The sequence below is a fragment of the Carcharodon carcharias genome, chromosome 17, assembly GCF_017639515.1.
Source record: "Carcharodon carcharias isolate sCarCar2 chromosome 17, sCarCar2.pri, whole genome shotgun sequence".
NCBI classification, from domain to species: domain Eukaryota; kingdom Metazoa; phylum Chordata; class Chondrichthyes; order Lamniformes; family Lamnidae; genus Carcharodon; species Carcharodon carcharias.
The window spans coordinates 71,236,921-71,262,844 of NC_054483.1; the positions used below are offsets into that span (position 1 = coordinate 71,236,921).

At 40.5% G+C, this 25,924-nt stretch overlaps 2 protein-coding genes across 4 annotated transcripts in view; one reads left to right on the top strand and one right to left on the bottom strand.

The window, feature by feature from the left end:
- Nucleotides 1-15,063, bottom strand: part of nhlrc2 (NHL repeat containing 2) — a 104,674-nt gene extending 89,611 nt beyond the window's left edge. Inside the window, exon 1 of the mRNA XM_041210309.1 lies at nucleotides 14,886-15,063. Within this exon, the coding sequence (XP_041066243.1) occupies nucleotides 14,886-15,033 (148 nt within the window). The 5' untranslated portion in view covers nucleotides 15,034-15,063. The remainder of the gene's footprint in view (nucleotides 1-14,885) is intronic.
- Nucleotides 15,064-15,266: 203 nt separating this feature from the next.
- dclre1a (DNA cross-link repair 1A (PSO2 homolog, S. cerevisiae)) overlaps nucleotides 15,267-25,924 on the top strand; it is a 56,473-nt gene continuing 45,815 nt past the window's right edge. For all 3 annotated transcript variants that reach the window (XM_041210521.1, XM_041210522.1, XM_041210523.1), the window contains exon 1: nucleotides 15,267-15,791. In XM_041210521.1, the coding sequence (XP_041066455.1) occupies nucleotides 15,311-15,791 (481 nt within the window). In that variant the 5' untranslated portion in view covers nucleotides 15,267-15,310. The remainder of the gene's footprint in view (nucleotides 15,792-25,924) is intronic.

A 25,924-nucleotide genomic window follows, 5' to 3' on the forward strand; every position in this document is an offset into this window, starting at 1 on the left:
CTAAATTCTAACAGCAAGAAAATTACTTGATACATTTCTTAAGTTAGGATATTTTGTTAGCAGCTTCTGAATGTTTTAAGTTTAGCATATCTAGCACGACTTGCATTGCTTCACCTGCTTCAACATTTTTCATGCTGAAAATATCAGAGCAGCATACTAATTTGAATGTAAAACCCACCTATCACCAAGCTTCATACAATTAATGTAACCTAGATATAATTATGCTCTCAAACCTATTTAATTTACCAATGGCATTACAATCTCCGTAGAAATGCTAACGGTTTAAAGAGAAATCTAAACTCCAGTTGTCCTGGCCCATGTAGGTACAAACCACATAGGTAAGTCTAGGAAAGAGGTTCTGCTGAGGTATGAAAAGCGGCTCAGGGCTAAATTAAAAAGCAAAACCACAAAGTTAATAATCTCCAGATTACTACTTGAGCCACATGCAAATTGGCGTAGGATACATAAGATTAGAGAGGTAAATGCATAGCTCAAAGATTGGTGTGGGAGAGATGGGTCCCAATTCAGGGGGCACTGGAACCAGTGCTGTGGAAGGAGAGAGCTGCTCCATTGGAACAGGCTTCATTTGAACCATGCTGGGACCAGTGTCCTGGCGAATCCTATAACTAGGGCTGCAGATAGGACTTTAAACTAAATTAGTTGGGGGGGGGGGGTGGGTGGGTGGAGGGGGGCACGAGGTTTCAATTGTAGGGAAGTTTAAAAATTCAAAAGGAACCAAGAGAGCAGAGGTGCAGTGTAATGATGAGGCCAATGATAATCAAAGTGTGACAGGAAGGGCCAGAAAATATAAGCAAAAGAGTGCAGCAGAAATCAGAACCAGAATGAGTAATAATGGTGAAATATTGGTGCTCAAGGCTCTTTATCTGAATGCACACAGCATTTGTAACAAGATCAAGGAGTTGATGACACAAATAAAAATAACTGGATATGACTTGATAGCTATTACAGCGACGTGGTTGCAGGGTGACCAAGACTGTGAACTCAATCTTCAAGGGTATTCGATATTCCAGAAAAATATGCAAAAAAGAAAAGGAGGTGGGATAGCTTTGTTAATAAATGTAGGTATCAATGCAGTGGTGAGTAGTGATATAGGTGCAATGCATTGTGATGTGGAATCAGTTTGGGTGGAAATAAGAAATAGCAGGGGGAAGAAGTCATGGATGGGAGTCATCTATAGGCTCCCGAAGAGTTGCCTCACTGTAGGACAAAGTATAAATTGGGAAATAATGGGAGCATGTAAGAAAGGTGCTACAATTGTCATGGGTGATTTTAATCTGCATATTGACTGGACAAATCAGATTGGCAGGAGTAACATGGAAGACAAATTAATAGAGTACATCAGGGATTGTTCCTTAGAGCAATACATTGCAGAACCTACCCGGGAACAGGCTATTTTATATCTAGTAATGTGTAACGAGGTAGGATTAATAAGAAATCTCAAAGTTAAGGATCCTCTAGGGGGTAGTGAGCACAACATGGTAGAATTTCAAATTCACTTTGAGGGCGAGCAACTCGGGTCTCAAACCAGTATCCTCAACTTAAATAAGGGCAATTACAGAGGTATGAAGAGTTGTCTAAAGTGGGCAGGAAAAATAGACTAAGGGGGAGGTCAGTGGATGAGCAGTGGCAGACATTTAATATTTCATAATGTTCAGCAAAAATTTATCCCCGTCAAGAAGGATGACTCGATGAGAAGGATGAACCACCCATGATTCACAAAGGCAGACAAGGAGAGTATCCAATCAAAAACTAAGGCTTATAAAGTGGCTAAAACTAGTGGTAGGCCAGAGGATTCGGAATTTTTTTTAGGAACTGGCAGCGGATGACTAAAAAGTTAATAAAGAGGGAGAAAATTGATTATGAAAGCAAATTGGCAAGAAATATAAAAACAAACAGCAAGAGCTTCTATGGGTATATAAAAAAAGAGTGGCTAAAGTGAGTGTGGGATCTTTGGAGGATGCAACTGGAGAATTGATAACTGGGAACAGGGAAATGGCAAATAATTTAAAACAATATTTTGCATCCTTCTTCATCGTGGAGGACGCTATAAACATTCCAAAGATATCAGATAGGCAATGAGCTTATGGGAGGAAAGATCTTGTAACAGTCTCTATCACAAGGGACAAAGTATTTGACAACTAATGGGACTAAAGGCAGAATCTGATGCCCTGCATTCAAGGATTTTAAAGGATGTAGCTGCAGAGAACGTGGAGGAATTGGTTGAAACATTCGAGAACTCACTGGATTCCTGGAGGGTCGCAGCAGATTGGAAAACCATTAATGTGATGCCCCTGTTCAAGAAGAGAGGGAGACAAAAGGCAGGAAGCTAAAGGCCAGTCATCCCAGCATCTGTCGTTGGGAAAATGCGAGAGTCCATTATTACGGAAGAAATAGCAGGACACTTAGAAAAGATTAATGCAATCAGAGTCAAAAATAGGGAAGTCCTATTACAGCTGTATAAGGTGTTGGTGAGGCTGCACCAGAGTATTATGTACAGTTTTGGTCTCTGTATTTAAGAAAGGATATACTGGCATTGGAGGCAGTTCAAAAGAGATTCACTAGGCTGATTCCTGGGATGAAGGGGTTGACTTATCAAGAACATCTAAACAGGTTAGGCCTTTATTCATTGGAGTTTAGAAGAATGAGGGGTGATCTTATTGAAATGTACAAGATTCTGAGGGGGCTTGACAGGGTAGGTGTTGAGAAGATGTTTCCATTAGTGGGAGAATCTTGAACTAGGGACATAGTTACAGAATAAACTGAGATGTGAAAGAATTTCTTCTCTCAGAGGGTAGTGAATGTCTGGAATTCACTACTCCAGAGAGTTGCGGAGGCTAGATCACTGAAAGTATTTAAAGAGGAGGTAGGTATAATTTTGAAATATTGAGGATTTGAGGGCTAAGAGGACCTGGCACGAAAGAGGAGTTGAGGCCTGAGGCAGATCAGCCATCATCTTATTGAATGGTGGGGCAGGCTTGAGGGGCTGAATGGCCTACTCCTGCTCCTATTTCTTATGTTATGATCCCCCAGTTATTAACTGAAAGAACTATGCTGCAAGATTTCATGTTTTAAACACAAATCTTTACAAGAATGAAACAAAATAATCACTAACTTAATACTATATTTTGTAATTGCTTAAGTGCTAAACCCCATTCTACTTCCATCCCAAGGGTTCCTCCATACTTAACAAGATCTTAGGGGCTCATTCACTTCTTTTAGGACCAAAGAAGAGCATGTCACAACTCTCTGGAATTCACTTTGATTTCCCTCAGTCTTCCAGCTATTCTGAGGTACAAGACCTCTTGGGATCCTTCCACTAGTCTTTGGTTCTGTGACCCCCTAGCTCTTCTTCAACCTCACAATTGTGCACTCCCCAGTTCAAGCATGGACTTCATTTGTATTTTTGCATCCTGACTTTTAAATTAGAAACACCCCGGCTCTTAATAGCCCTCTGCTATGACCCACAGCGATTAGCAGACTCATGGCAGATTCTTTCTCTCCCTGTTTCAATGCTGTTCTTGAGCTGACTACTTGTTTGTGTGTGAAAACATACAGATACCCTTTTGTTTTGGGTTTGTCTCCCTCCTAATCTATTTCCATAGTAACATGACATACTTGGGATGTTCCCAACAGAAACTTAAACTGATTATTTTTTACCTTCAAACTAACTGATTCTGGAATCCACATGAATAATTTATATCTCTTATGGGGATAACTGCCAGCTGTAGATTCACTGGTTCTATGAAGAAACCAACTGTAGTGCTCTTTGATGGTGGGAACTACAATAATAATTTACATTTCTAGCAAAGACAGGGCAATTCCCCTCAGTCTTACTGTCCACAATTCCCACCTAACACTGACCTTAAGTACACAGAAAAGGACTTTTGAATTACCCTTGCTTTAGGTGATCTGGAAACTTCTGAAATCCAGAGTTTCAATGACTTTACATTTACAATTTTCAACCTCCAAAATAAAAGCTTAACTTCTAAAACACATGAATTAAAAAATAAAAATCAGATAATTGCAACAATAGATGTTGGAAAAAAATGCACGACTAGCTTGAGCAAGTAAGTATTAACTACAGTGACCAGGAGAATAAGAAAGGCTGACAGAAATTTTTTTTAAAAACAAGAACCTGTACTGGGACTTGAGGAATAATTGAGAAACCATCTAGTTCAAATTGTTGCTCAAGGTTTATCTCAGAAGCTGCTTATCTGTGCTCAATAGATAACGTTTTTGTCTCTGATTCAGAATATTGTGGGTTCAAGTCCCACTCTGAGATTTGAGCATAAAAATCAAGGTTGACTTTCCAGTGCAGTACTGAAGGAATGTCCTCTTGGCTGCTCATAAAACATTCCATGGCACTACTTCATGAGCACGGGAGATATCCCCGTGTCCGGGTCAATGTTTATCCCTCAATCAACCTCACTAAGGAAACAAATGATCTGGTCATTATCACATTACTGTTTGTGGGAGCTTGCTGTGTGCAAACTGGCTGCCAGATTTCTTACATTCTAACTAACGGCTACACTTTAAAGTACTTTTTTGGCTGTGAAGCACTTTGAGTTGCCATATAGCCCTGAAAGACGCTATATAAATGCAAGTCTTTCTTTTTGCACCACATGCGTCTCCATTTTGTGTCGATGTCCACGTCATAACCTTCACATACCATTGAACTGTGCATTTGTCATTGGCTCATACACTTCTCATTATGTTACGAGGATGTGTATATATTTTTTTAAATGATACAATTTCTAATGCCTCTTTTTCTGGTTGGATTTTAATAAACTGTAATCATATTAAGACAATGGAGGGACTGCCAGCCAGCTACAATGAATAACCTCACATTCCACCTAAGTGGGATGAAAAGGAACAGACTATCAAACTCTCTGGGGAGCGTGAAAGACCCCATCTTCTGTTGGCTTTTACAATATTCAGAAGCTCCTCAAAAAGTTTCAAATGAGACATTAAAACGTAACTACCTGTTCTACAAAACAATGACTACAGTAGGCATGATAATAGAATTTCTCTGGAATATACAGCCAACAGGACTTTTAAGAACTGTTTACCAAGCCAGAGAACAGAGATCAGAAGGCTATATTGAAAGGCTGCAAACAGCTATGTCTCTCTCTCTGAAGTACAGCACATGGATTTGCAAAGTAACCATCCTGAGAAGAGACATCTATTGTAAGTCGAGGTCTTTTGGGGACAAAACTTGGAAGTCTGTTCCCTACGGCTACACCCAGGAAGACAACTGAACAAAACGGTTGCAATGTAAAATCATCACATCAAAACCAGCCAAAGGCTAGTTAATCGTACGTTTCTTTGATTGCTTATTTTCTTCACGAACTGTAAAAAAATCTTTAAGTTTTTCCTCATATTCTACCATCTGTACTAGTGTGTGTGTGTGGGGACCAGGGAATGTGAGATGAATAAATGGTCGTTGTGCTTTACCTAGTTTTTAATTCAGGAAGTGGGGTCAATAAATTTATCTTGTTCTTTATCAATCTGTCTGATTAATTCTTTATAATCTGAAAGCATACACAGTAGGACTCCTGCAGTATTGGCAAAGCACATCTTTGTTAAATTTACAATTAAACTGTGTTACAGTCAGACCAGTGGTACTAGGAGTCATTTTTTATCCTTCCTCATGTGGCCATAACAAAAATTTGGGGGTACATCCGGGATTAGATCCCACAGGCAATGAGAGAATTGGAGTGGGCAAAGTAAATTGTTCCCTAGAAACATTCTTTTTAAATAAACAAACTGCTACAGGTTTTCTTGGATTTACAATACTGAAGTGCAAAAATGTCCACATTCGAAGTCAGTGCCTTTCTAGAACAGGTGGAGATTACTTTTTACAATTTAAACGTTCTATTCCCCCGGGGAGCTGAAAAAGTGTAGCGAAGGAGTTGGAGTTAAGAGTTTCTCCCAAATGCCGGGAAATCTGAACTTTTAAAAATCGTTGCCAGATAATTGGATTGCGAACCTGGATAAGTTGCAACATATAGCCTAGTGTTAGTGAAACTGCAGTTAGAACAGCAACAACAAGAGGGAGAATTCCAAGCCAGGGAAAAAGAGAGAGGAAAGAAAAAAAGGAGCGAGAGAAGGAACAAACTTTTTAAAGGGAGATAAGAATGCTCGAACTGAATAGGGACAGTTCCCTTGTGCCCACTGAAAGCAACCCCAGCTCAGGTCTGAGTGCCAAGTTATTCAGGCTTGTCCATTTAAGCCTCAAGTTTGATGAGAAAGGGGTGGAAGCCTTCTCCATCTCTTTTGAGAGAGCAGCTCAGCAAGTAAGGTGGCCAGTAGAAAGCTGGACCCTGCTCCTGCAAAGTAAGCTAAAGGCAAGACTTCCTGTTGCTGATGAGAGTTTGGCAAACCACGAGGTGGCAAGGAAGGCTATTTTAAGTGCTTCAGAGCTGGTGCTGGAGGCATACCATCAGAAATTCTGTACCTCTGAAAATGGCAGGACCAGATGTACATCGAATTTGAACGACTCAAGCAGCTCACGTTTGACTGGTGGATACGAGGGCTTAAGGTCGAGCCCAGGTATGAAAACCTTCGAGAAATAATGCTCCTTGAAGAGTTCAAAAATTCACACCCTCTCCCCATAAAAAATGCACATAGCAGGACAGAAAGTGGCAGGTGTCAGGCAGGCAGCAACTCTGGCTGATGATTACGAACTTGCCGACAAGCCCTCATCCCAAAGGAAACCCATCCCTAATCACCCCCAGCAACTTGAAAAGGATAGGTGGTGGGAGTGTGATAGGAAGCCAAGGGTTACGGGAAAGCCCGTAGGATTTACTGGGGCACATAGCGCCTGTGCAGAAAAAGGGCATCAGGCAGAGAACATAGAAGACTAGGCTGTGACTCTGACCACAGCAGCAAGTCCTTGTAAACGCACCCGTGACTGCAGGTGAGACTACCAAAGTCCCTGAGAATTACAAGGATCTGTGTCAGAAGGAAAGACACCCCCATTTCCCCATTGCAATGTAAGCTCATAGTCATACTGAGGAATCCTGGGGCCAGCCAATCTCTACTGCTGGGAAGAGGAATGTTCTTTCCCTCAGAGAGTGCAGTACAGGCCCAAGTGCTGGTAAAGCACATCAAGGGAAAATACATGCCCATACCTTTATACAGGGTGCACCTGGAGTGCGAACTTATTTCAGGGCCAGTGACTGTGGGAGTTGGCTCCATTTTACCTATAGACAGGGTTGACCTATTCCTCGGAAATAAACTGGCGGGATCAAAGGTGGTAGCATCCCCAGTGGTTTCAGAGAAGCTGAGTGAGGTCAGGGAGACAGAGCAGCTGTAGGAGAAAGTCCCTTGCCTTTTTCCTGACTGCGTGGTAACCTGGTCTATGGCCAAACAAGCCATGAAAGGAGAGGCCAAACTAGCACTGCAAATGGATAACCCTGTCGTCTGGTTCTCTGAAAACCCTAAGGATGCAATGAGTAGGTCTTCCTTGGTTGCAGTTCAGCAAGCTGACTGGGTGCTAAAAATTGTTAGCATAGACTGCCCAAACTGAAGCTGAAGCAGAGGGAGTCACAGAGTGCTATTATTTTAAAATTGAGATATTGACGAGGAAGTGGAGACCTCTGTCACAGACCTGCAGACGAGGACTGGAAAGTGATCCAGCAGGTAGCGGTGCTGCTGAGTTACCAAGGGGACGTAAACTATTTAATTGACACCTAGATCATAGAGAAAAAAACAGCAGCTTTGTCATTGCAGAGGAAGAGCGCATTTGCATTTTGTTGAATAGAGCATCCAAGAAGGGGAGTGAAATCTTGCACCTAGCTAGGAGACACCAATCAATATTTATATTACTAATAAAAATGGTACTATGAAAGGGGTTTTATTGTTAGAAGAGGTAGAGTTCAAAGAGTCTGATGATACAATAAGAAGATACAAAGATACAAAGTCTATGGGTTGTTGTTGCCTCATGGAGATTAGTTTGGGAATTTGTTAAAAAGTTATGATAGTCATTTGTAGCCCTATGTATATGTTTAACTTGTGTAAATTAATAAATGGCTCCTGTAGTTTAATATAAAAACCTCTTGAGAAGCAGTGGTCTTATTCCTGAATTTAGAGCTTCCAGTTGTTCTAGGTGACTTTCCTGGGTATCACCTAGAACTGGAAGCCCTCATCCAAAGTTATAGTCAGCTGACCTGGTGGTCAACCTCGCAAGAGTCAGGTTTCTTTTTATTAATTCATGATATGTGGGCATAACTGGCTAGACCAGCATTTACTGCCCATCCCTAATTGCCTTTGTTCAGAGTGCATTTAAGAGTCAACCACATTGCTGTGGGTCTGGAGTCACATGTAGGCCAGGTAAGGATGGCAGATTTCCTTCCCTAAAGGACATCAGTGAAACAGATGGGCTTTTACAGCAATTGGCAATGGTGTCATGGTCATCATGAGACTTCTAGTTATTGAATTATTCAAATTTCACCATCTGCTGGTGGGATTCGAAGAGTACTAGTCCAGTGACAATACCACTATACCACCACCTCCCCAGGTGACCTACTTAGGACATGTGGTGGGTCAAAGACAAGTACTGCCCAGAGCGGTGAAAGTACAGGCAGTAGCAAATATTCCGATCCCCACAACAAGATGGGAAATAATGAGATTTTTGGGGATTCCTGGTTTCTACTGCAAGTTTGTCCCTAGCCTCAGAATTATTGTTGCCCCAGTAACAGACCCATTTCAGAAAAAAGCAAAGGTAGCGTAAACAGAGAAGAGCCAAACGGCTTTTGAAAAGCTGAAAGCCGTTATAGCAAATGAACTGGTGTTAGCAGCCCCAGATTGAAGTAGCCATCGAAGATAATGGCCTCGGGGTAAGGGGTATCCTACTCCAGGAGGGTGAATCAGGCATAGAGAGACTGATCGGGTATTTCTTCAAGAAATTGAAGAAGCACCAGAAATGCTATTCCACTGCGGAGCAATAAACCTTAGGATTATTATTAGCTCTCAAACACAGATATATATCTGAAATGGCTACACAGAGGCCACAGTGTATACAGAACTCAACTCCTTAACCTTTGTAGAAAAATTCAAAACCAAAAACACAAGACTAATTTGTTTGAGTTTGATTCTCCAACCATAGCTTATTGCAGGGAAAAATAACGTGATTGCAGATGCTCTGTCCAGAGTTTAAAACCTGCATAGGAACAACAACTCAAACCTCAACCGAACAGACCCAACAGAGTCAAAAGGAAAGCATGAGCTTGTGGATGAATGCATGTGGGTGGGTTTTGTTTTTTCAAAAATTATTTGTGCTTTTTCCCAGTCTTGAAACAAGAGTGAATCTCATTTCATTCCATGTGGTGCAAAAGTATTACGAGAATTTTTTTTTAAAAAAAGATACAATTTCTAATGCCTCTTTTGCTGGCTGGATTTTAATAAACAGTAATCTCTTTAAAACAGTGGAATAACTGCCAGCCAGCTGCAATATACAACCTTGCATTCCACCCAAATAGGGTGAAAAGGAACAAACTCTCAAACCCTGAGATGAGTGTGAATGACTCTACCTCCTGTTGACTTATATAGTATTTGGAAATTCCTCAAGAGTTTCTGAGATGAGACATCAAAATATATTTACCTGTTCTCCAAAACAATGACTACAGCAGACGTGGTAATTAAATTCCTCTGGAATGTACAGCTAGCAGGATTTTTAAGAATTATTTAACAAGCCAGAAAGCAGAGATCAGAAAGCGATATTGCAAGGCTGCAAAAATCTGTGTTTCCCTCACTCTCTGAAGTACCACACATGGATTTGCAAAGTCACCATCTTGAGAAATCTATTGCAAATCGAGATCTTTCTGGGATGAAACGTGGAAATCTGCAAGGTACAACTATACCCAGGAAGACAACTGAACCAAACATCCGCAACGTGGAATCACCACATAGAGACCAGCCAGAGAACGCTTCATTGTATTTTTTTTAAATTTTCTTCACGAACTGTAAAAAGATCTTTAAGTATATCCTCATATCCTACCATCTGCACTAGTGTGTATGCGAGGACCAGGAAATGTGTGTGATGTATGAATGCTGGCTGCAATTATCTAGTTTTAGAAAAAAAATTTGGGATGGAGGGTCAATAAATTTATCTTGTTCTTTGTTTTAAACTCATAAAAGATTAATCAGACAGGTTTTTAAATCTGAAAGCATACATAGTTGTAACAATAAAAAACATCAATTTTGGAGCAGGAGTAGGCCATTAGGCCCCTCAAGCCTGCCCCGCTATTCAATAAGATCATGGCTGATCTGCTCCAGGTCTCAACTCCTCTTTCGGGCCAGCTTCTCATAGTCTTCAACTCCCTGATTCAAAAATCAATCTATCTCTTTAACTACTTTCAGTGCTCACAACTCTCTGGGGTTTTCCAGATATTCACTACCCTCTGAGAGAAGAAATTCCTTCGCATCTCAGTTTTAAATGAGTATCATCTAATTCTGTAACTATGTCCCCTAATCCAAGATTCCTCCACCAGTGGAAACATCTTCTCAACATCTATCCTGTCAAGCCCCCTGAGAATATTGTACGTTTGATAAGATCACCCCTCATTCTTCTAAACTCTAATGAATAAAGGCCTAACCTGCTTAGCCATTCTTGACAAGTCAACGCCTTCATCCCAGGAATCAGCCTAGAAAATCCCTTTTGAACTGCCTCCAACGCCAGTATATCTTTGGAATGTTTATAGTGTCCTCCATTGTGAAGACTGATGCAAAATATTGGTTTAAATTATTTGCCATTTCCCTGCTCCACATTATCAATTCTCTAGTTGCATTCTCCAGGGATCAACGCTCACTTTAAACATTCTCTTTCTTTTTATATACCCATAGAAATTCTTGCTGTTTGTTTTTAATAGTTCTTGCCAATTTGCTTTCATAATCAATTTTCTCTCTCTTTATAAGCCTTTGTCATCTGCTGCTGGTTCCTAAAAAATTCCCAATCCTCTGGCCTACCATTATTTTTCGCCACTTTGTATGCCTTAGTTTTTGATTGGATACTCTCCTTGACCACCTTTGTCACCCACAGTGGCTCATCCTTCTCATCAAGTCCTTCTTTTTGACAGGGGTAAATTTTTGCTGAACGTTATGAAATATCTGCTTAAATGTCTGCCACTGTTCATCCACTGACCTTCCCTTAGTCTATTTTCCCAGCTTGCTTTAGACAACTGTTTCTTCATACCCCTGTAATTGCCCTTATTTAAGTTGAGGACACTGGTTTGAGACCCGAGTTGTTCGCCCTCAAAGTGAATTTGAAATTCTACCATGTTGTGGTGGCTACCCCCTAGAGGATCCTTAAACACAAAACCTCTTATTAATCCCACATCATTACACATTACTAGATTCCCACCGCCAAATTGCCAAATAGGTTCTGCAATGTATTGCTCTAAGAAACAATCCCTGATGCACTCTACAAATTCGTCTTCCATGTTACCCCTGCCAATCTGATTTGTCCAGTAAATATGCAGATTAAAATCACCCATGACAATTGTATATGCCTCCATTATTTCCCAATTTATAAAAACAAAAAACTGCGGATGCTGGAAATCCAAAACAAAAACAGAATTATCTGGAAAAACTCAGCAGTTTTTCCAGCATCGGCGGAGAAGAAAAGAGTTGACGTCAACTCTTTTCTTCTCCACCGATGCTGCCAGACCTGCTGAGTTTTTCCAGGTAATTCTGTTTTTGTTTCCCAATTTATACTTTGTCCTACAGTGAGGCAACTCTCCGGAGACCTGTAGACAACTCCCATCCACGACTTCTTCCCCTATGCTATACCTTATTTCCCTTCAAACTTATTCCACATCACGATCTCTCTCCCCACCTCCACTCTCTTTATCACTACTTGCTACCGCACTGATACCTTCCTTTATTAACGAAGCTACCCACCTCCTTTTCCTTTTTCCCTACTTTTCCAGAACATCGAATACCCTTGAAGATTGAGTTTGTAGTCTTGTTCACCCTTCAACCATGTCTCTGTAATAGCTATCAAGTCATAATCATTTTTTTCTATCTGTGCAGTCAACTCATCTATCTTGTTACAAATGCTGGATGCATTCAAATAAAGAGCCTTAAGCTTTGACTTTTTACCATTATTGTTCATTCTGGTTCTGATTTCTGCTGCACTCTTCTGTTTATATTTTCTGCCCCTTCCTGTCACACTTTGATTATTGTTCACCTCTTCACTACCCTGCTCTTTCGTTTCTTTTTGATTTTTTTAAGCATCCGTTCAATTGAACCCTCCCCCCTATTAATTAGGTTAAAGTCCTATCTACAACCCTAGTTATGTGATTGGCCAGGACACTGGTCCGAACAAGGTTCATATGAAGCTGCCTGAACGGAACAGCTCTCTTTCGCCAGAGCTTGTGCCAGTGCCCCATGAATCAGAACCCATACCAATCTTTGAGCTACACATCTACCCATCTACACATCTTATTTACCCTATGCCAATTTGCACAAGGCTCAGATAGTAATCTGGAGATTATTACCTTTCTGGTTCTGCTTTTTAATTAGCCCCGAGCTGCACATAGTTCCTCAGCAGAACCTCTTTCCTAGTCCTACTTATGTCATTGGTACCTATGTGGATCCTTCCCTTCCCAATCCAAGTTCCTCTCCAGCCCAAAAGAGATGTCCTTAACATTGCACAATATTAAGCACCATTCGTGACTCCTCAGACACTGAAGCAGTCCACATCTAAATGCAGCAAGACCTGGACAATATCCTGGACAAGTGGCAAGTAACATTCACACTACACAAGTGTCAGTTTCCAACAAGAGATGCCAAGTGATGGCATTACCATCCCTGAATCCCCCACTATCAACATCCTGGGGGTTACCATTGACTAGAAACTGAACTGGATTAGCCATTTAAATACTGAGGCTATAAGAGCAGGTCAGAGGCAAGGAATTGTGCGACAAATAACTTGCCTCCTGACTCCCCAAAATCTACAAGGCACAAATGAGGAGCGAGATGGATTGCTCCCCACTTGCCTGGAGGTGTGCAGCTCCCACAATACTCAGGAAGGTTGACACCATCCAAGGCAAAACAGCCCACTTGGTTGGCACCACATCCACAAATATTCACTCCCTCCACCACTGATGTACAGTAGCAGCAGTGTGTACCATCTACAAGATGCACTGCAAGAATTCACCAAGGCTCCTTAAACAGCACCTTCCAAACCCCTGACCACTACTATCTAGAAGGACAAGGGCAGCAGATACATGGGAACACCACCAACTGGAAGTTCCCCTCCAAGTAACTCACCTTCCTGACTTGCAAATATATAGCCTTTCTTTCACTGCCGCTAGGTCAAAATCCTGGAACTCCCTTCATAACAGCACTGTGGGTGTAGCTACACTATATAGACGCAGTGGTTCAGGAAGGCAGCTCACCACCTTCTCAAGGGCAACTAGGGATGGGCAATAAATGCTGGTCCAGCCAGCGAAGCCCACATCCTGTGAATGAATTAAAAAACCTTGGCACCAGGTAGGCAACACAGCCTTCGAGACTCTCTGTCTTTGCTGCAGAAAACAGTATCTATTCCCCTAACTATGCTATTCCCTAGTACTACTACATTTCTCTTTTCTCCCCCGACTTGAACGGCACTCTGTATGTACCATGGCGCTATGGTCAGTTCGCTCATCCTGCCTGCAGTCTGTGCCCTCATTCACACAAGGGCACTGGCTGAGGCTCCTCTAAATCTAAAAATTTTAGATCCCCATACCTGTCTCACTCACAGTCACACTGAGCAATGTAAACATAACACAAATAATGTTAGTTCAATTTATACTCAGAGAAGGGCTACAGGTCATTAATTTGAATAAATTTGAATCAGTAACACATATTTGGAATAATCTATTGGATGCAGTAATAGACAAAAACATTTAGTATGTTTATTCTGGATTAAAATGCACCTGGATACTACATAGGAGAATTAGGGCAAGAAAACTTTTACATTATCATGTCTCAAAGTGTAGGGTAACATGAAACGACTGTAAGATCCCACAAACAGCAGGAGTTGAATGACCAATTAATGATTGAGTTGAAGGAACAATATTAGCAAGGATTCGGATGATGAGTCATACGGACTCGAAACGTTAACTGTATTCCTCTCCGCAGATGCTGTCAGACCTGCTGAGTTTTTCCAGGTATTTTTGTTTTTGATCCATGAAGAACTGTCTGCAAAAACTCCACGCCCTTGCGTTCATAGTGACATTTCACCTTATAAGGCCAATTTTACATACACCGTCATTCACGTTATAGTTTCAATAGTTTTTTGGTCTCCCCTTCCTCATGGGGTGACTTGACAGATACCTTCAGCCTCTGCGCAAAACACCCCATAATTAGCGCTTCGAAGCACTCTTCATCGACACATTCATAGGAAGCGTTTACTGTGTTAATGGACAACACAAGATACACAATGTGCAAAATGTAACGGCTAGAGAGGGAAGGAACTGCACGTCCTGCTGTCCTGTTTTCAATCTGGATATACGTTTGCTACATTTTGGCTGGACAAATACTTTAAGAGCAAAAAATAATCTTGCAATTTCTGCAATTATTCGTAAGATTTGATTTCAATTTGTCCGATACCAGACAAGCACATGATACCTGGCAGAGAGCTAACTTACCCTGGGGAAGCTTTGCAACAGTAGAAACTCGGCATTTAGTCTTTTTTAAATAGAGGTACTCTGTTTTAAAATCAGCACCTCCCCCAATCTGTTACTCCCTTAATGTGAAAGTTGCATTGCAGACGAGTTGACAACCCAATGCAGCCACCATCAAAAAAACCCTAAAAATAAATCGCCCAAATCCCTTCCTTCCTGTTTTTTGATTGGGGGCGGGGGAAAACTCACCTTCATCAAACTCAGGGACTTTTAAATCGGTTTCCCTGCCATCTAGTTTTCTGAGGTGTTGGAGGATAAGCTGTTCTTTCTCGGCTTGGCCAGTAGCTCCCAGTAATGCGGCATCCAGCTGAGCCTGAGCTACAGACACAGCCGCCATTGCGACCGTAGAGGCTGCGAGTGTAAACGGCGGCACTCATCACCACTTTCGCCACGCCGCTCGTGCACCACTTTACAGTTAACAATTTAAAAAAAAATCATATCTGCGTACATACGTTTTCTGCTTAGCTATCGCTCACTCAAGAAGAACTGATTTTTTTTCCTTTTTATTGTTGCTGGACCGGCGCGAAGAATAGTGTCGAATTTGCGGATTTGATTTGGGGATCGCGAGCGCGGTTTTAACGGCTCGGCGTTCGAACTGGCCGTGCGGCTGTGCCATGAGCGCTGAGGAAGCGGCCATATGGGGCTATCGCTCTGTACGGAAACTGAGGCAGCCTGCAAGTACCACAGAGGCGAGTAGCCCTCTTTGTGAACCATCCGACGGCTCGCCTCAAGCAGCTGGGCAAGAGAGTAAGCCGGTTCCGCTGAGGAGCCGGGGCAAGGGAGCCAGATCCCAGCGCCGGCCTCAGAGGAGGCCCGCTGATCACTCAGCAAGAGAGAGCTGGGAAGCCTCCAGTCAGGAGTTGACCCCTCCTGCATCAATCACAAGCAAAACACCCCCAGAGCAAGCCACATGCAAACCCCTGTCCCAGGATGAATGTCCCAATGTCCCCGATGGGAAACAAATCACCAGAAAGGCCAGGCCAGTGCATGACGGCTACTGCCCTATCTGTCAAATGCCTTTCTCTCTGTTGCTTATAGAAACGCCCCGGTGGCATGTGTCAGAGTGTTTGGATACTCCAGGTTGCACAGATAATGGTAAGTTGACAAATAGGTACGGGTTTTACTGTCTTAATTTTGCAACGTATGAAATATGAATTATGGTATTTTAACATGCATAATGTTAAGTCAATACCAATTGATTCATTAAAATAAAGGTATTTATATAATAAGTAGCTTTGGAGCTTCTTTCTTTGTACAGTAATTTCCGCCAGATGCAAGGAGCTCTCTGGGAACCTCAGCAACTTGCATTTGTAGGGGAGCTTCTGTTTTTTGTTGTACAGTAATTGTCCCCAGATGAAAGGAGCTCTCTGGGAGCCTCAACAACTTGCATTTATACTGCACTTTTAACGGAAAATGGTGCAAAACACTTAAGAGTAGCAATATCGGACACAATTTGAGACCGAGCTACATAAGGAGATACTGGGACGGGTAGCTGAATACTTGGTCAAATCAAACAGGCAGCTACAAGAAGTATTTTAAAAGTGGAGAGATTTAGAAAGGGGATTCCAAATAGGTCCTGGACAGCTGAAGGCACAGATGCTTAAAGAGGAAAATTAGGGAAACATAAAAGCCAGAATGGGAGGTACTTGGGGAGTTGTAGAGCTGGAAGAGTTCACAAGCCAGTTGAAGGATTTGAACAACCAGGATGAGGAATTTTAAAATCAAGGTGTTGCTGGACCACGAGCCAATGTATTTTAGTGAGGCCAGGGATGATGGATGAATAGGACTTGGTGTGGGTCAGGATAGGGAAATAGAGCTTTAGATGAGATTAAGTTTAGAGTGTGGAAGATGGGAGATCGGCCAGGAGAGCATTGGAATAGTCGAGTCTGGAGGTAACAAATCTGTAAAGGGTTTCAGCTGCAGATGGGTTGAGGCAAGGGTGGAGTTGGGTGATGTCACTGAGGTGGAAATCTTGGTGATGGAGAGGATATGGTTCATGGTCAAGTAGGACATTGAAGTTGCAAATGATCTGCAGTGGCATCAGAAAATGGGTGGGAGAGGGATGGCTAAGGAACGGAGCTTGTGGCAGGGTCTGAAGACAAGGGCTTTATTTAATTGGAGAAAATTTCTGCTCATCCAATACCGGATGTTGGAAAAGCAGCTTTGCAAATTAAAGCCACTGGAAACGATCAAGCGAAGTAGTGAGTGTTGACAGCATACATGTGGAATCTGACATTTTTTGATGATGTAGATCAGAAATAGGAATGGATCCAGAGCAGATTCATGAGGGACTCCAAAAGTAACAGTGTGAGAATTGTACGTGATCCTCTAGCTATAACTAGATAGGTAGACTTGAATCAGCTGAGGGCAGTCCCATTGAGGAGAGGCATTGGAGGAAGATGGTGTGATCAGCTGTATCAAAGGCTAGAGATATGTTATATCATTCTTAACCCATAAATTGTAAAAGGGTAGTCAAAGAAAGGGTGGAAATGATTTGTTACCAAAATGGAGGTCTTCTTTTGGAGGTTATGGACACTGCTGAGGTACTAAATGAGTACTTTGCATCTGTTTTCACTAAATAGGAAATTGCTGCTGATGTCAAGTAAAGGAGGAGGTAGTAGAAAAATTTTGATAGGATAAAAATAAAGAGGAGGGACTGTAAAGATTGTCAGCATTCAAAGTAGAAAAGCCATCTGGTCTGAATGGGTTGCATCCTAAGGTTCTGAGGTAAGTAATGGTGAAAATTGAGGACCTTCTGATCACAATCTTCCAATGAGATAAGAGTGGAGCGGGAACATTAAAGAATTGCAAATGTTACACCATTATTTAAAAAAGGGCAGAAGGATAAAACTAACAACTAAAAACCAGTCAGCTTAAATCAGTGATTGGGGACTTTTTTGGAGACAAAATGAATTAGTGTTTGGAAAAATATGGGTTAATAAATGAAAGCCAGCATAAATAAATTGTATTTGACAAACTTGATTGAGTTCTTTGAAATAATAGAGAGGTGGTCGAGGGTGGTGCAGTTGATGTGCTTATGAACTTTGAAAAGATGTTCAATGAAGTGCCATAAAATAGGTCTGTTAGCAAAATTGAAGCTCATGGGCATAAAAGGGCAGTGGCTGCATGGATACAAAATTAGTTATGGGGGGGAAAAAAGAGAGTTGTGGTGACCTGCTGTTTCTCCAGACTGGACAGGAGTGTGCAATAGTGCCCCTGGACTTGTATTTGGGGATACTGGGCATAATTTCAAAGTTTGCAGATAGCATGAAATTTAGAAAAATAGTAAACTGTGAGAAGATTAGATTTAGACTTCAGGAGGAAGTGGACAAACTGGTGAAATGGGCAGACAAATGGCAGATGAAACAATGCAAAGAATTGTGAAATGATTCATGTTGGTAGGACAGCTGAGGAGAGACAATATAAATTCAGTGGTACAATTTTAATGAGGGTGCAGGAACAAAGTGGGTACGGCTACAAGTACACAAGTCTTTGAAGGCGGGAGGATAAGATGAGAAGGCATATGGAATCCTGTAAGGCATAGAGTGCAAAAGCAAGGAGGTTATGCTGAAAATTCATGAGACACTGGTTAGGCCCCAGCTAGAGTATTGTGGCCAATTTAGAAGGAGAGTCAAGACCTTTAGAGAGGTCGCAGAAGAGACTTACTAAAATAGTACCGGGGATGAAAGAGTCAGCTACAAGGAGACACTAGAGAAACTTGGGGTTGTTCCCCTTGCAGCAGAGAAGGGGACTTGTTTGAGGCATTCAAAATCATGATTGGTTTTGACAGATTAATTGGCGAAAGAAACTGAGGTGACCTGAGGAAAAAATAAATTATCTGGAATGCATTGGTGAAAACAGATTCAATAATAATTTTCAAATGGAAATTTAATAAATACTTGAAGTGGAAAAATTACAGGTGTGTGGGATGGAATGGGACTAATTGTATAGCTCTCTCAAAGTTGGAATTGGTGTATTATATGGAATGGTCTCCTTTGTGATGTTTAATTTTGTGATTCTAAGGATTAGGGCGGATGTGCATCATAGTCGGTCACATAGGAAGTCATTTATGGCTTTGATAAAGGCCTTCTCAATGATGTGCAGGGATGGAAATCTAATTGAAAAGGTTCAAACATGGTTTGCAGGAGAGATGGGCATATATTTGGAAGGTGACAACACATTCTTGGACACTGGAGAGCAAAGAGAGGTTGGAAATGGGATGGAAGTTAGCAAGTGATTCCGTGTGTGAGGTTGAATGATGTGTTTCTAGGCATTATGATAGAGGAGGATCGTAGTCATGATCTTGTCATGTCTGATGTCCACAAATATGCACTTTGTAGGAAAAGTCAATCGATAACAATCAATAAACTTATTTTTAGCCTTGGGATACAGATTAATTGCTGAAAATCAGTAAATTCAGTACAAACCTGGGATTAAGTCCAAGACCTTTCTGGTGTCTACCGCTCGCACCAAATTTGAATGTTGCATTTACTTCCTGATCTATTGGGAAACCTCAATTCTATATACCACCTAGCTTATTCTAATTAATAACCTTTCAGTGTCTATTCTCAGAAGTAGCTCACTTCTAACGCCAAAACGTCTCCAACATGTACAAGGCACAAGTCAGCAATGCTTTGGAATACGCTCCATTTACTTGAATGGGTGCAGCTACAACAATATATAAGAAGCATGATATCACTCAAGACAAAAAAGTCCGCTTTATTGGCACCTCATCCATTGCTCCAAAAGTTCATCATTGGTTTACTGTGGCTGTAACTCCCAACTCACAAACTCCACTACTTAGAAGGGCTGAGGCAGCAGATGCACGAGAACAGCACTGCCTCCATGCTCCTTGCCAAGTCATGCATTATCCTGACTTGAACACAATATCATAATTCCTTCAATTATACTTGGATGAAATCCAAACCTAACAGTATTGTGGTAGTACCTGCATCACATGAACTGCAGCAGCTCAAGAAAGCAGCCCACTACCAACTTATCAAGCAACAACTGATGGAATGTAAATGCTGCCCTTGGCAACCATATCCTCTTCCCAATAATGAGTAATCAAATGTTTTCTTATGGTCTTTAAGTAAAATGCTGATTCGTGATGAAATATGAGAATTTTAGGCACAGTTGGTGCTGCTAAATTTATTTCCTGAAGGGCTCTTGCACTGGTAGAGTGAGGACTGTAGTCTCATCAGTATGCCCTAGATTCAAACCAATAAACTAGAGAATAGTGTGTTAAGTCTTTCAGCATGCATTGATTTTTTTTTTGGTTTTTGATTTTTTTAAAACCTCAGTTGTGTACTTTTGTCTTGGTTAGGAAAAACAGCACCCAATTTTTTAATGTTTCAAAGAAATGCTTACTGTCATGCTTCTATTAGTCTTTGCACAGTAGCTGCAAGGCATGTTATTCTGCAATCTGAAAGTATGTAATAAACTTAGCAAAATTCCCCAATATTTAACTCAAAATCTAATAATAAATCTATGTGAAATGCTCTACCTAGTTCTCGATTTCTGCCATGCTGACGTATTAGATGCTGAATGGGGGCTAGCGGTGGGATTTTCCGCACCCGCCAGCTGCTGTGATCTTCCAGTCCCACCACAAGTCAATGGACTTATGGCTGGAGTGCTGCCTTGCCCGCGGCGGCTTCCACCCGCAACAAGGCCAGAAAATCCCGGCCTAGGTGTTTTCTAGAGATGATTATAGGCAATTAGATGATAATGGGCAATTACAAGAGGGAAAAATGATTAGCAGACACTTAGTGTACATACCCTCAAAAATAAAATCAGCCTGTGACTGAGACTTCAGAAGAATAAAATCTGTTTTGCTCTGTAGGTGCTGAGACAGTATCTGTAGGTAACCAGGCAACAGATTACTGAGCCACTGCTATCAACACTGCTTGTTCCTTTTGTTAAAACTATTCATGTGGGAAATGTCTCTGGTATTTGATACTTTTATCACGAATTTCCAGCTAACCAAAGGACTTCTGTTCACTCCAGTTTGCTGTGGAGATAATGAGTAAACATGAACTGGTAAATCACATTAATGATATTTTGAAATGCGTCACTGGCATGATTTAATATATGAGGATTGATATTTTTCTCAACCCTTAATATAAATAATCAGGACATAAAATTTTGTAATTTAGTTTGATATTTACTAGTTGACAGGAAAGAAAATTATAGGAGTGATGTGCTATTAGAGTGCAAATTCAAATTTAACATAATAGGTGGCTCAAACAGTTGTTAGAAGAGCTAGCTAAAGCACATTTAAGCAATGTCCTGGCAGTCCTCCGTGAACCTGTTTAGTCTGTAGCACTAAACTGCCCACAGTTCTAACACTAATATGCCCATCAAATAGTTGTTGGAAACATCTCTGAATTACAGCAAAGTGATTCATGTAACGGGAGGAAGCATCTTTTGTGCCCTTTCTCACAACTCAATAAGCATTGGACCCATCACAAAATTAGATTAAAAAATTTCCTATGGTTGGCAAAGTTTTTTGGTGTAACATTTACACTGTATTGGTGTTCTTAGCATTTATAGCACAGAAACAGAAGTGGGAGAGCAGGAGGAAGATTGAAGGGCATGACTGTTCGATGCTACTTGGTAGTATGCATTTTTCTAATTCTAATATATTCCAGCAACCATATTACGAGATTCCCATTTATAGCACTAAGTCAACTTGACTTTAGCTTTTGACTTTTTCATGCTACATTTTGTATGTTAAATTTGCAATCCCACATAAGAGGAACAATACTTATCTTCCAGAAAATATGTTGTAATGAAGATAGAGTATATTTGGAATTAATATCTGACAGATGTTGCTTTATATGGTAGAATTTTCGACCCACAAAAATTAGCTGATACTCCCATTCCCACTTAAATGCATTCTTTTCAAAGGTTCAGATCACAGCTGATGTTTTTCAAAGCACAGTGCCAGAAGTTTAGGAGAGCCTTAGTATTACTAATGTTTTGCATCATTCCATACATGTTTCACTGATAACTGGGAGAATATATTAAATAAGAAGAGAAAATTCTCCTATTGTCAAGATTGTGCTTTTGTGGCAGTATATAAAAGAATGCAATATAACAGTATCTACTGTAATGCAAAAAATAATCCCCATAAGCGTGTGTAGTAGGCCATATATTTCAGTACTTCAATTTTTAAGTGTTGGGTACCAAATAAAGCTTTGCAAAACACTAATACTGGTACTTGTTCTAAATATGGCCGGCAGGTTTCACCTACCTTCCATTTATGAAATAAATGTTTGCGAATGATATTGGAGAGATGTTAGCTATCATGGAAATTTTGTAAGGTCCATCTGAATGTCAGGAATAGATGATAACTTTCATTTATTACAAAAGTGCAGTTTTTATTTAATGGATTGTTAATATCTCTTATTGGAAAGCTATTGCCATACCCATTTAAAAAGTGTGTGAATTATGTAGCACATTACATGAACTGTGATTTCAGTAAGAGATTTGCCTTTGCTTATTATATTATTAGATATAGGGTAGTATAGTGTGAGTCATCACCTCTAAAAAGATGCTCAGACCTGTTAAGGGAGTGAGCTGACACCAAGAAGATGTTTACGATAGACCCAAATTTGTAACAAGTGTACATGAATGTGAAATTTGTCTTGATTCTTTTTATAAGTAGGGTAACTTTTTGGTGTGCTATTATCTCATGTGGTGTTGCTTCAGTTAAATGCTTTTCTGGGTGGCCTTATTCTTAAGTTTAAAAATTCTTGGAATTATAACTCATTTTGTGCTACTTTTCTCAATTCATTTTTAACTTTTTATACCTTTTTATTATTTTAGAAACTAATTCCAATCACTGTTTTTCAACTTAATGCGAGTCCAAAGGGGTGTCTTGTGGTGTAGTGGATAGCGTCCCTATCTTTAAACCAGAAGCTCCAGGTTCAAGTCCCACTCTGGCACTCAATAGTCATGGAAAGTGCGTTCATAATGCATTGATTACAAACCTGCAAATCCTTCCAACACACCTATGGCAGGCTATAAGAGTGGGAGAGTCTCCTGGTCAGCCAAAACTTGCAAAAGGCAACGGCACGCCATTGCAGTACTTTGTCAAGCATTACCATGGACCAACACATGGAAGTCCATGGTTGCCAACGCCCTCTTAGGACAAGGTTTCTAGAGAGAGAGAGAGAGAGAGAGTCCAAGATGGTGGCAAAAGGGATTCTCAACAAATATTTGGAATCATTTCATTAGTTATTTTCTTTTTAATTGTTTTCATATATCCTTATCTGTTGAAAGTCTTTGTACCTCCTTCCAAAAGGGCATCCAAGGGTTCAGTGTGGTGGACAACATGCATGCATTGGAAATGTGCCATCCATCATATCACTTTGGGTTTTCAATAGGTATCCGAAGCGGACACCTGAAACTGGCATGTGCAATGGGCCTAAGGCCTGTTCTATCCTGTTGATCAGCCTAAGACCTATTGCAGAGCCCTTTGCCAAATTGTTTTGTGAATGACCACAGTATGGACTAAACATGCTGTGTGGTCAGTTTAGGCATTCAGTAGGTAGGCCAGTGATCCTAAAAGGTACGACTTAAGGCTGCCACCCAAAGGCAAGTTAAATATATTTTTTTTAAATTTTACTTATTTGGAGTCAGACTCAGATCATTTCAGGCAGAGGATCTCCAAAGAAAAATGTATGCTCATTGGAGGAGGAATGAGGGTTTAGAGGAAAAACAGGTTCAGCTTTTTCAAAAAACTTTGGAATAATGACAGAACTGCAGGTTTTAGGCACTTAACTAAGTGTTTTAACAATATTTCGCTATTCAGAAGGTCTAAGTATGTGCCAAATGTATGCCATTTAGTGATAAATTGTAGAATACGTCTTTAGGTTTTGTTGGAAGATTGTTGTTGTATGCTTCATTCTATAACATTTATCTACTCCTTACTTTTTTGTGGAAGCATACTTTTCTATCAGATTTGTGAAGGAATTCAAAAAGTCCTCTGCTTCAGCCTGAGATTTACATCTAGTTTTAGCTTTGCATCTAGTTTTAGCTTTGCAGGTCCGTCATTGGATCTTATTAAACAAATAAAGTGAGAATTACTTGATGTGGAAAACTATGCTTCAGTTTCAATCCAAAAGAACCAAATGATTTTCATATTTTCTATCCTTACAGGGTGAAAGCATTCAAGATTTAAGCATACGCATTATCAATGTCTGCTGCTATAGTTTTAGCAATATAAATCATTTACTAGCTTTTTGGTGATCTTCAGTTGTTTTTCTTTCTCTCCATCATTTGTCTCTGCATCTTTAGCTTTTCCTAGCCTAATATGGAACTGATTTATGGAGTCAAATAAGAGACATCTTGATTCTATCCTGTTGATCAGCCTTGGTTCATTGATAACACTAATTCAGAGGCAAGAAGATTGGGTTCAAGTTCCACTCCTATAACTTGAGCACAAGGTTTTAGCTGATACTCCAGATTGCTCCACTGCTGAAGGTGCTGTATTTCAGATATGCTGTTAAACCAAACTCCCATCTGTCCTCTCAGGTGGACATAAAAAGATCTCATGGCTGATTTAAAGAGAGTTCTCTTTGGTGTCTGGCCAAAATTTATTATCCAACCAACATCACTAAAGCATCTGGTCATTGTCTCATTGTTGTTTTAGGACTTAGCCGCTAATTTGTACACAACAGTGTTTCCTACATGACCAGAGAGACTATGCTTCAGAAGTAATTCATTGGCTGTAAAGTGCTTTAAGACATCACCAAGATTGTGAAAGGTGCTTAAAAAAAATGCTTTATATAACCAGCAATTCCTACTTATTAAAGAACATACCCATTTACAATGACTTGAGGTTGTGAATGGGGAAAGAGCTAATGGAATTGATTGATGCAGTGATGCATGCTGTTAAATTATTATACTGAGACAGTCAATGAACCTCCTCTTTATTTGGTATAAATCTTGTCCCAGCTCGGTATTATGCCCACTTGATCAGCACAATTGAAATGCACTGAATATCCCCTGATTTGTTTTACACACTGCACATCCTCTATTTTCTTCTAAAATTCAGTGTCACTGCATGTAGACACTTTTATGTTTCAGAAGAAACTAAAGCTCCAATGAGTGGGATGAATTTACCACACTCAACCCAAGTTATTATACTCGAGAACATAATGATAAGAATGTAGTAATCATGATATCTTGGCTAAAGGGTTTGAATTTGATCTATTTATCTATTCATGGGACTGAGACGAGCAAACCGAAGATACCTTACTCTATTGAACAGCATTACTCAGAAAAATGGATTTGGGTAAGTCAGGATATGTAATGCATCAATTGACTATATAAAACTAAAATCAGAAAAATTTAAGTTATGACAAAAGTCAGATGCATCCTCTTACTCTACAGAACATGGATCCCTTCAGAATTTCATGAAATTAGTACCAAAACAGCACCTAATCACAACCCAATTTTTGGCTCAAAATACCAAGAAAAATTCAAGTATGACTGACTTATTCCTGTTTTATGCTATGTCCTAATTTCCTTTATTGTTTACACTGATTCATTGAAACCTCCAACCAAACGTCGTGCTGCCATTAAAATAGATCAGTTCCAACGCACAAATTTCCTCCATTTATGCTAGTTCAGAAAAGGCTCAAATTCACTCCCAAAATCAAGGTAATTCAGTTTTGGAAACTTTCAAGCTACACTATCGCTTTGTTTTCTGTCCTTTTTTAAACTCTGTTGAAACATGATTGAAACAGTAAAGATGCTGAGGGATCTTAACAGGGTGGATGTGGAAAGGGTGTTTCCTCTTATGGGAGAACCTAGAACTAGGGGTCATCCTTTAAAAATAAGGGGTCGCCTATTTAAGACCCAGATGAGGAGAAATCTTTTCTCTGAGGGTCGTGAGTCTTTGGGACCCTTCCTCAAAAGGCGGGAGAAGCAGAGTCTGAATATTTTTAAGGCAGAGCTAGATAGATTCTTAATAAACAAGAGGGTGAAAGGTTACCAGGGGTAGGTGGGAATGTGGAGTTGAGGTTACAATCAGATCATAGAAACAGAAAGTAGGAGCAGGAGTTCATGGCTAATCATCCAACTCAATAACCTGCTCCCCCTTTCTCCCCATATCCTTTGATCCCTTTCACCCCAAGAGCTATATCTAACTCATTGAAAATTTGGCCTCAACTACTTTCTGTGGTAGTGAATTCCACAGGCTCATCACTCTCTGGGTG